The sequence below is a fragment of the Ciona intestinalis genome, unplaced genomic scaffold, assembly GCF_000224145.3.
Source record: "Ciona intestinalis unplaced genomic scaffold, KH HT000022.1, whole genome shotgun sequence".
NCBI lineage: Eukaryota > Metazoa > Chordata > Ascidiacea > Phlebobranchia > Cionidae > Ciona > Ciona intestinalis.
In genome coordinates this window covers 12,560-24,378 of record NW_004190344.1, presented here as the reverse complement: position 1 = coordinate 24,378, position 11,819 = coordinate 12,560, and the positions used below count along the sequence as shown (strand labels likewise).

Sequence of the window (11,819 nt, the reverse complement as noted above, 5' to 3'; positions counted from 1 at the left end):
ACAGATTACATAATTCGTTAGGTNTTATTGGCTGGGAATTTTTACTGCCATAAAACAGTACGAAAACAAGTCTATAACGTCCCTTAACTTACGTAATACATCACTATTGTGACAGAACATAATACTATTGTGACGTAATAAATCGTTAACCTTATACGCAAGTCAAGCGAATTACGCTGCCGCAGCATGTTTATCGCGCATTTTCAAAGTTAATTTGAACATTTTGAACCCAAAATTTTAGGTGGCCACCAGCTAAAGGATTACCTATGGGTCGTGAGATGTTTATAAAACTCTGATTTGGGTCGCGCTAAAAAAACTTTGGGAACCACTGTTTTAAAAGATGCGTAAAATGTGGTTTTAGAACTCTTTATAGCGAAAAAGGTTGAGAAGCTATGATAAACATAGTTTAATAATATATCACATTTACATAAAAAAATATTTAAGGATATTTGCTGAATAGAGAAAATGAGAATTTAAGCTCTCGCTAATATTGGTCATACATACTATTTACATTACGTGGCTACTACATAAACTATTTGTTGTTTAAATAACGAAAACAAAGACATGATTTATGTGATGGTATATGGTAATACCTTATAAATAATTTTTTAGCGGCTTATCTGGTATAAAATGTGGGGTATTTCTGACATTTCGCCTGGCAATACTTCATCAGAAAAAAAGAAATACAAATACACTACACTTTTCACATATAAACCGCTAAAAAATAATTTATATTATGCCTGGTAGCAGAAGTAACAGAATATGTAACATCACATATCTATGCTTCACCTACCTCATTATCTATTAAGCCAGCAGTTGGACTTGCACGTGGTGTTTCTGGTCTGTAATCATCACTGCCTACTTTAAACAAAAATAAAAAGGTGGTCAAACAATTTCTTTGTTTGTTTTATAAAATTTTCGTAACATTACAACAAAAAAGTAAATCCAAAACCTGTGTACCAGATGTTCACTTAGAATATACCAAAAAACAAGCATTTATAAAACGAAAGTATTAAAAATACCTAAACACTTATCTGAACCAATAAAGCAATAAAATTTATACCTTGAGATAAAATACATTATACATACCACTACCAACAGCCTTACGAGATTTCCACTTTTCTAAATATTATATAAAGGTCAAAACGACTGTATAACTCCTATCCCTAAGCTATTTCGCTGGTTCCTCTTACTAAAATCCATGTCAAAGCTTATATAGGTAGTACAAGCTGGTCTACTACCCAAAGTAAAGCAAATATGACCAAGATTAGTTAACGTTTAACTGGTCCAAAAATTGCCTTCAATCAGTGTTAGTCAACAGTTGATTTCGTCATTGACCGTGAATGTGTCTTGTTAATACAACACCTACATATTTAAATTTGTGTCTGGTAATAACGGTTTTATATAATAAGCTTTCAGTTTTATAATTTGGTAAAAATATCCTTATTGAAAAATGTTTTTTTTAAACTACAGTGTTTCCAATTTTTAATGTGTCTGGCAAATCGTGGGTGAGGTCCTTGTCCAGGGCCTTGGATTTAGGCCAGATTAGACAGACACATTCAGAAATGTCTAGCAATAAGTGTTGTAAATAAAAAGTTTTATAAATTGATAATTTTTTTTGAAAAATTATTAGTAACTACAGTATTTTAGAGATTCTTGGTCTACACAAAAATTATATATGTAGAGGCCACATTTGCCCTTCACCCAGAAAACTAAATATGTTAGGAAGGTTTAACTGAAAGTGTGTTTTAACAACTGTTGTTTTGTCGCTATATCCTGTCTTTTCGTTTTAATTATATTCCAAACTACTGTAAACAAATAAACAAATAAAGTTTTGTTGCTATCTCTCTCTTTTGTTTTAACAATTTTACAATCTTTGCAACCATAATTGAAGAGACAAATAGATATTATTATTTTAAAGCGGTGTATCAAAACAACTTCTTACTTGACCAAGTTGAACTAGGAGTTGCACGATCCGCATCACAGGTACTTGGACTTTCAGTATAAGTGCTTTGACTTGAAACATTGAAATGAAGGGAATTTGGAGGTGCGATGTCACTGTCCACGTACGGAACTTCATAACTTGTTTTGTATTCGCCACCAAAACTCTGCAATACGCCAAAATATGTGGAATATGTCATTTTCGACTCCAGGTTCTGTTATACTCGTTTTTTTTTCAGAAGCTGTTAGGTTTTTAAACTTTGGTGGTACTTATGGATCACATTTAGACATCTCTATTCATATGGGGATTTTTTTTTGTTGGTATGCCTCTTTAAAGCAGTAACCCTCAGGCTGATATTCCATAACCTTATTTTTGTCCATTCGAAATGGAAATAAAAACTGAGCTAGCTGGTAAGCAGTAAGAATTATAAAATAATGGAATAAAAATTAGGGTCAGAAATTAAAACAATTGATGATGATAAAGATTTTCAATAAATGAAAAAAGATTCAAAAAGTTTTAATTTCACCTTCCTCTCCGATGCAGATGATCTTGGAGTTGAACTTCCCGTTCCGTTTTCCTCTCGTTCGTCTTCTTTGACATCATCGTTGCTTTCGACAACAACCCGACTGATTCTAAAAAATTACCAAAATAATAAAAAGGTAAAGAAAACTTAACATAAAACATTCTTTTCCTGTAAAACTGGTTCACTGCTATATTGAATATACAGAAAGAAAAAAAAAACATTTTTTAGATCTAAATCAACAAATCTGAACAAAACAACAAATCTGTATGAAATAACAACTCTGGGCATTTTTAAGAATAGTACATTTTAACCCCCGAGAAGTCAGGCATATAATAGGTTTATGTTTTTGTATAAATATAAAAAGGAGCCGTTATGAGAGTAATTTTTTTTAAATCCCAACGCAAAATTGTTAAATACTTTTTATTCCATTATTTTATTTTTCGTTGTCTTGCCCCTTTAACAACGTGTGGCCCAATAGGCCTGTGCACCCATAGTTAGCACCTTAGCAGCTTTGCCTACCTGTGGATAGCTTCAGTGTCTTCCTTATGCTCCCACGCATCTTTGAAGAAAGTGCTGTAAACTTGAGGCTGGTGTCGATGCTTGGACGAAGCACTCACGAACTTCGCTTGCAGTTTGTCGGCAAGTGTGTTGCCGTCGACTACCAGCTGTCGAGCGATTTTGTTTTGCTGAAAAAACGCAGCCGCTGGAGGTCGCTCTTCGTTAGGGGAAACGCACAGCAGTAAAAGGGGGTACGCACTCGCTGTGTTGTTCGCAAACACCTGCAGGTATTAAATAGATAATAATTGCACATATATTTTAAAGGAACAGCGTATGTAAAAATAAGTATCATATAATAAACAAGAGTTAACATACTATAAATTTTAAAAACAGTCATATTATTTTATTGCTGAATAAGTAATGGTAAATTACTCACTAACTAAGTGGTTTAAAATTTAAACCTTGGATTATATTCGAATTCTATCGATATATAAGTATGGTGTCATTTCAGACAGGAGATATGAGAATTGAGATAAAGAGAACTAACAAAACAACAACATAAACCTAAAAAGGGGGGTAATGAGCCAAATCTGCCCCCTTGACAATGACTTGACCCTCATAGAACTAACATATCTATCAACTATAATGTCATACCAATACCACAGTTTTAAATTTTTGTTTTAATATTCCTAATAGAATCGCACACCAACATTGCTTTTAAAAAATAAGATTGCGTTTTATAATAAATATTACTAATAAAATTGTTTTTATAAGAAATATTATTAAAAAAAATGTTTCATAATAATAAATATTACTCAAAAATAAGCTTTTTATAAAAAATATTACCAAAAAATTTGCTTTTTATATTAAATAGTACTAATAAAATCGCTTTACCTAATAAATATTACTAATAAAATTATTTTTTATAATAAATAATACTAAACAAATTGCTTTTTATAATAAATATTTAAAATAAAATTGATTTTTATAATAAATAGTTTTAAAAAAATTGCTTTTACCTTAAGAATTGAGAATGAGCTTTTCCTCATCGTATCATAAACAAGAATAAATCCATGCAAGGGGTGGCCTTTGCTGAGTAAGTGTCGCGCACTTTGGTACGAAGTGAGTGTGACGGCGATCCGTCGCCGGCGATTACCAAGATAAGTTTCGATGACGACGGAGTCAGGGAGTTCAGCATCATCATCTTCCTCCTCTGTGTCCTTAGGCGGGCAGTCACGAAAGGAGGTGTGGTTAAGAAGAGGGAAAAGAGCGATCTCGGCAGCAGATAAATCTCCTACATTGAAAATATGAAAAGTTTGCCTTAAAACATTACCTGAATAAATGGAACTTACTTTAACCTCGCGCAGCAGAAACTACAGTGGTTATAACACTGGTGCCAGCTTACCGGTTACCATTTACGTTACTTTGTATGTGATTACTTTTTGGAGGATTTTTTTAATGTATGGCTGATAATTTGGACAGCCCATTAGTGACCACTGGGTTGGAGCAATTGCCGTTAAGTGTCTTACCCAAGGACACATACACCCACAATGGTAGCAGCTACTATTTTATGTGTTTTAACCATTTCTTTAACACCAAAAACTCCCATCTAGATCACCCCCTGACCGTTATTAATATTTTGTTGTTAACTTTTACCTTTCCTGGTGCACATAATGATCCTGAGGTCCGGGGAGAGTGTTCCATCCACTCCCACTCCTCCACTCTGATCCGGATCAACAGTGCTGTTCCTCCCGCTTCCAGCTCGCTCCTTGATTCCCTCGATAAGCGACCGCATCGCGAGTCGGATCTGAGATTCATGGAAGCGGCGATTGTATGCGTACTCCGGAGGAAGAACATCAATGAATGGACATCCGATCCGAGATGCCAATCTCTCTCCCGCATCCCGGAGTTTATGAACCTGAAAATACTTTTTAAATTTTATTTGCACTTTTTTAAATTCGTATATATATATATTAATATATAAATTTATTTTTTGCATATTTTTGAGACATTAATATACTATTAACAGCAAATCAGTAGGGCAAAAAGATGCTTGTATGCTTTTTCACCCATTATGTTGTTAATTACGATGTTATTAACACTTTTTCCTAAAAACGATTAATTCCTAAATATAATTTTTACCTAAAACCAATTAATTTCCAAAAAAAAAAAATTCTAAAAACAAACCTCTTTTTCAGAGTTGGAATAACTAGCGAGCAATATAGAGACAGGCAATCCTTGGAAGGGAGGAGCTTCTGCTTGATCGGGAAGAGACATCACCGTGTTTTCTAAACTTTTCTCAATGTAACTAAAAAAATATGACACGTTATTATATACTATATTGTTTTGAATGCATTTATCATCTAAAAAAAATACATTATTTTAAAAAATACACACAAAAAAATCTGCACAACACTTTCATACAGACAGCTAACAGCAATGATACAACCTGTTTTAAGTGTAAAACTGGAGTGCTAAAACTTATAATGTCTCTCCTATTACAAAAACTTACAGCCCTAAAATTAGCATTGTAAAACTATATTCAAAAAAAGCTACACAAAACATTACCCACCGTAGAGACTCCATTGATGAGTAGACAGCAATACAACCATGGGGTGAAAACGATGAAGTCTTGAATGAGTTTGAGAGCAAACGTACATTACCATCAATACTACGAAGTCTTAACTGATGAATGCAACCATCTAATGTGTATTCGTCATCAGATGAATGTACCTGGAATCACGTTTTTATTAATTTTAGTTTATTTAAAAAAAGGTTTTTATCAAATTTGATCATTTTTTATTGATTTCTTTTGCAAAAAATGTTTTAAAATTTTACAGTTTTTACAGTTAAAGCAAGATTTTTTACCTTTGTTCCATTAAACTTGTGTTCAAATAATTGACTAATTATTTTTTACTAAACTTTTAGCATGTTTTGGAGGTTGGGTACAATATAAGTTGCACACATAAAGGCCAAATCTAGCCTAAGTCCTAGGTCATTGGCAAGTACTTCACCCATAAAGATAATTTGCAATAAAATAATTAACTATTTTACAAAAAAAACTGCAAAAGATGAATGAATTTCTAACCATAAAAAATTAGCATCAAAAAACATAGGCGTAGCGTAAAATGTCATCCTAATTTGTATAACTTTTTGCTTTTTTCGCTTACCGTGATTTCATTTGCTAGTTCATGAGACAAACCATCAGCACCAAGTAGGACAACATTCAATGAATCAGAACCTTCCTTCAGCTGCCACCTCAGTGAGGGAGATGGGATAAAACTGTTCTGGTGTTTTCCCGATTTTAAATCACGCTTTACTTGCAATACTTTACCCAAGCACTCTGACCCCCATGTGTCTACAGGGGGGTACAACGTTTCCGAGATGTGACGATTTAAAATTTCATCTCGTTGCTTAGGAAGTTTTGCCATTGCAATGTACCTGGTAAAAGAAATTAGGATCTTTAATATAGTAAAATATATAAAAACATTTTTACAGTTAAAAAAACGGAATAAGTATGCCTAGTAAAAGCTGTTTGTGTTTATCAATTAATTAACTTTTCATTTTTTTAATATTTGTAAACTTATTCTCAATTTTCTTTTTTCCTTTTTTTTAAAACACAGATCTGTAGCCTAAGCCTAAAATACGAAATAACCTCTGTTTTGCCTATCCCAATCACACATAATATTAATAAGAAAAAAGAAACATAAAAATTGATTTTGGCTTAATTTACCAAATAAACATTTCTGCACCCAACAAAATGCTTACTATGACTACTATTATGTAGAAGACTACTACATACCCCCACACATATATACTTAATAATACTAATATCTTATTTAAGCAACTTTCAACCTACTAACACGCAATATATCCACAGATCACATTGATAGGCAGTAACACTGTTTCACTTACGATGTTTGATGCATATGTACGTAATTATTATTGTAAATAAACAGACAAACGCAGCGAGGCTACACACTTCCTATCAAGCTAGAGCAGTTCATAAATATTCATATACGATAATTAGAAGATGTGTATTGTGTGATGTGAAATAAAGAATAGGCAGTTACCAGCTATAGGTTTAAACACATACATATATAGAGACACATGTGTTTTAAGCAATTTAAATATATGTACTGTGGGGTAAGATTGGATACCGTTGCACTTAAATCCCATATTTTCTGATAGTTTTTAACAATTAACATTTCTTTTTAACAAAAAAAGAGTCGCGGGGCTATGAATAAAAAATTCTGCTAATATTCTTTGTTTTTTTACCAAATGGGAGGAAAAAAATTAAAATAAAAACATGTTTCATCATTACCCTACCCTACTATACTTAGTAATACAACTTAATAGAATAAGGCTACACCTTATTTTTCCCAAAAAGCAGATAATCAGATAACTCCAATGTTTTGGGATGTATAATAACATGTCTAAGCAATTATAAACACTATACAAGTTACACAGTATAAGGCAACTCCACAGACAACTATATAATTAAATTCTGGATAACTTATGCCTTATACCAACTGTATAGTGCGAAAATCTATGAAAAAAAAAATACAATTATCTTGTTTCTCTTACCTAGGATCTTCTTTTAATGCATCATGACAAGATGCAATGCCTTGAATATCCATGTGTGTTCCGTTATTGTTAGAAGCAAAAATATCCAATTTCTCCCACAGCAGTTCCTGGAAGTTCTCTTTAGCTTTTTCAGTAATTTCAGTCTGTAAAAAATCCGTGATACAACAGAATTTAAAACAAAATATAGTCTTTTGAAATATTTTTAGTTTTATGCACTTGTCTGAAAGTCAAAAGTATAAGCTGTACTTGTGTTACAGAATTAACATGATGGATTTTTAAATTGACTACTTTTTTTAATACACAATTTTGTGCATTGTGTTGTTATGTGCAGACAGTGCAGTTATATGGACAATTTGCAATATATCATGTCAATTAAGCAAGGCAAGCTAATAAATAAAATTGAATCTGCACCTATTATGGCTTTATTATGGTCATATTCTTTATATAGCATTATATCACATACAAATTTTTTATTGTTTTTTCAGAATAAGAAACCACACCTGAAATTGCTCATAAATGGTGGACAATTCATTTTCACTTATTTCATTAAAGAAATTGTTTTGTTTGAAAAACTTCGCCACCTCGTCCCATTCCCTGCCAGGAGTTACCTGTAGTATGAAAAATATTAAGGTAAAACCCTGCATTGGCAGTCAGAGGTTTTATTATAAGGTAGGAATTTGAATATTTTTTCTACTTGTTTATAATAGGAACACTTATACAGTAATATACATGCTTTTTAATGAAGCATACCAAGAATAAAATAAAATTTGTATATGGATAGATCATAGAGACGCTCAAATGTGATCTAAAGGTACCACCAAAGTTTTAAAAAACGAAACACAATCCAGGTACTAAAAAAATTGGTTGGTATACCCCTTCAAGTAGAACTTAATTTTGAAGTTTTGAACTTTTTTAGTTGATGCAGTTATTTTCAAATCACAATATTGTTTTAGTGCAATAATCAATTTACCATTTTGGTAGCTTGCATTTTGACATACAACTGCAAGATTCTATAATAATATTTTTTGACCAAAAAAATATGACAGAGTTTTAAAACCTCATCTAGAATAACACAATAATAAATCTGATAGTTAGTTTAAATAAAGAAACATTCATATAATGATAAAACTGAAATCTTCGCATTCAATGCAACTAAACACAAAACAAAACTGGCATTACAATGATACGACTGACTGTAATGCTTACGTATCTAAACAGTGTTATCAGTTTAAATATCTAAATCGATAAAAAAAGTCCAAAACCGTTTAATAATCAGTTATTGAAAAAAAAGCAAAAAATTAAAATACTTTTTACAGTTTATTTTCTAGCGCATAATAATTTTTACTGTGTATATGTTTTATTGAGGATAACAAAAAAAGTTGCAAATATTTGACAGAGAACACTGGAGTTCTTTGAAAAATGAAGGATGTTCACTTTTCTTGTCCGTCACTCAATGCAACATTTGAGGTATAGAACAGAAAACACAATGCAAACTTAAAGCAAGCACTTTATGTGTAATATTACATAAAAAACTATTGTTACTTTGTAACTCAATATATATTGGAAATTTGGATGTATTGGAAATTTGGATTTTAAAATAGGAAAAAATGTTTCGATTGTTTAGAAATATTTTCAACTTCTAGGAACTTCTCTATGTGACAACATATGTGACATTTAACATCTTATTAACTCAGATCTATGTAGGTGGCAACCATTTTGTATCTCCAACAATATGCTCCAATATGTGTGTGTATAGGAAATAAAAATAATAGCCTGCTAATCTATGATAAAAAATGGACGAATACAAAAAATGTAGACCAAAAAAGGTTTATCATTTTTTTAACGACTGTGCAATTGGAAAAACTCTTTTGTTATATTGCCAAGAAAAGAAACCTAAATACTTTAAGTTTCTTACACAACAAATATGCATAAATTAATTCTGTTCAACATATTAAAATAGTTTTAGTTTTATTAGGATAGTTATGGTGTCTAATTTTTAAAATATGCAATTCTGCAGATTAATGTTTTTCCTAGTGTATGTAACTACATCAGTTTGCATGTACGGCATGATCCAGCATAAGCATGAAATAAAGCATAGGCCTTATACAAACATTTGATAATGTAGTAAATAAGTTAAAATACCTTTGTATGAATCATATGATCAGATATATTTTGTTGGTGTTGACTAAACACGCATGGTGTCATATCATTTTTTTGGGATATATATATGATGTTTCAATTTTCATATTATTGTTGATGAAATATTTTAAATTCTTTTGTCTATATTCTATATTTAAGCTGAATAAAAAAAAATATATATATATGTATATTAATATGTAAATAGCAATTGTACCAATATTTCCCGTAACATGGAACGAATGTTATAAAACAGACATTGTAAAACTGAAAGCATTCATGTACATAACATTGTACAGTGTCTTACTCATAACATACATATTAGAGTACGTGAGATTTGGAAAATACCACAGATTCCTAATATACATGCTTGTATTTTAGCTCCTCAATTTTTCTTTGTCAGAAAAAAAACAGGCTGCACAGGAAAAAAAAAACAAGTACAAAAAGAAAGAGCCAGAATACAAGTATAATATTATAATATACCTGGCACGCTGGCAGCAACAATATAGATTCCTAATATGTTTGATTTGAATCCTTGGTAGGACTTGTGTAACTGCCTCATGTTTAGTTGCCAAGTTACTGATATGCGAATCTAAAGTCATATTTGCTACTGACTGACCAATGTCACACTGGGTGACTGGTGTTTAGTTTGAACAAACATGAAATTGTGTGATACATTGAAAATAAATCTTGTTATATTCTTATTTAATCTTATAGGGCAGTGCAAATGTTTAAATACAATATATATATAAATAGTTAAATATAAATAGTTAAATTACGAGGTCTTTTTAAAATAAAACAACAAAAAAATAAAAAATAACGTCAAATAAAAGGATGAACTTATAAGAAATATAATAAACAAAAATAAAATGCCGAAACTAAAATGTCTGCCACGCAATTTCTTACCTCTTAACCATAATCGCACATAAACTGCAAATCTAGCAAATATAGAATGAATTGCTCTTAAACAAATTAAAAGTATATGTATAGTAGGGGAGAGAAATATGGAACACATTTTGATTTAGCACATATGATCCAAATATCCTGCGTATTAAACAATTAATAACAGTCTATGTGAGTTGTGAGTTGTGATAATACGGTTTTGCTACTAAATGGGTTGGAAAAATAGAATGAAAAGGTGTCCCATCTACCCCCACCCTACTATATACTTGTTTTGGCATAGATTGCATTGCAGTTAAGTAGGCATATGAAACAGAATGTGGCAATATTTGCGAATTTTAGCTAATTCATAAGCTTAGCTAACAGATGAATGGGAAACATACATAGTATTTCCAATTTTGAGAAGCATTTTACCAAGTTAAGCTGCTAAACATATTATACAAGGTCACAAAATCCTATTCAAAGTATGCTACTTAATAAGTCACTAATAAAACCGGTTACCTTTAAGCCAAGTACCAGCATAAAAACTGCTACTTTGCTACTATTTTTAGCAACATTTCCCCTGTTTTCGTTTTATGATAAAAATTTACTCATAAAAACTCTTAAAATTTTTAACAAAAATGAAACACAAAATTTAAACAGTGCTAAAATTAAACAGTATTAAAAGACTACTATTAAATACACCACTGTCAATCCTATTTACCTCTTGTAAATGTAAAATGTTGAAAAATGTGTTTTTATAACTAATTGTTTATTAAAAATGTTACAAACAAGGTAAAACAACACCAAATTTCAAATGTGTTTTTCCCATATACAAGACCGTCTTATTTGGTCAAATAAATCGCATTGGTTCCAGCCATAATCTATTGATTTTGCATTTTATAAACTTTAACTTCAAATGTGACAAAACAACTACAAAGTGCTGACACAGCAATTTCAGAGCAATTTATAACACTAACACATACCGTGACATACTGCCTTTAAGAACTTTGTTATTCATTTTTATCTCCCTAAGTGACATATGTGATAACTGATAACATTTCCAGAATTATTTAATATTTGTAAGTCTACTAACATTAGAGATTTTTTATAACAGACTTAATAGTAAGATATAAATATGTTATTTAATGGGGTGTTTTAAAATTTTACTGATAAAATATATTGTGTATTAAGCATTCAATATACTACTCACACAATTAGGTTGGGAAACATCGTTTTCGCATATGTTTATTA

At 31.1% G+C, this 11,819-nt stretch overlaps 1 protein-coding gene across 4 annotated transcripts in view; it reads right to left on the bottom strand.

Annotated features, from left to right (window-relative positions):
* The window catches only part of LOC100184804 (rho GTPase-activating protein 35), a 29,938-nt gene that overhangs the window by 10,441 nt on the left and 7,678 nt on the right, over positions 1 to 11,819 (bottom strand). For 2 of the 4 annotated variants that reach the window (XM_026837813.1, XM_002124496.5), the window contains exons 9-18: positions 8,051 to 8,158; positions 7,551 to 7,693; positions 6,134 to 6,404; positions 5,536 to 5,696; positions 5,151 to 5,271; positions 4,620 to 4,881; positions 3,983 to 4,257; positions 2,985 to 3,244; positions 2,469 to 2,574; positions 1,946 to 2,108 (exon numbers count right to left, since the gene is read on the bottom strand). In XM_026837813.1, coding sequence (XP_026693614.1) covers positions 1,946 to 2,108; positions 2,469 to 2,574; positions 2,985 to 3,244; positions 3,983 to 4,257; positions 4,620 to 4,881; positions 5,151 to 5,271; positions 5,536 to 5,696; positions 6,134 to 6,404; positions 7,551 to 7,693; positions 8,051 to 8,158 — 1,870 coding nt within the window. Of the gene's footprint in view, positions 1 to 793; positions 862 to 1,945; positions 2,109 to 2,468; positions 2,575 to 2,984; positions 3,245 to 3,982; positions 4,258 to 4,619; positions 4,882 to 5,150; positions 5,272 to 5,535; positions 5,697 to 6,133; positions 6,405 to 7,550; positions 7,694 to 8,050; positions 8,159 to 11,819 lie in introns of all 4 variants that reach the window. The other 2 variants (XM_018814996.2, XM_026837814.1) reach the window with 2 other exon arrangements.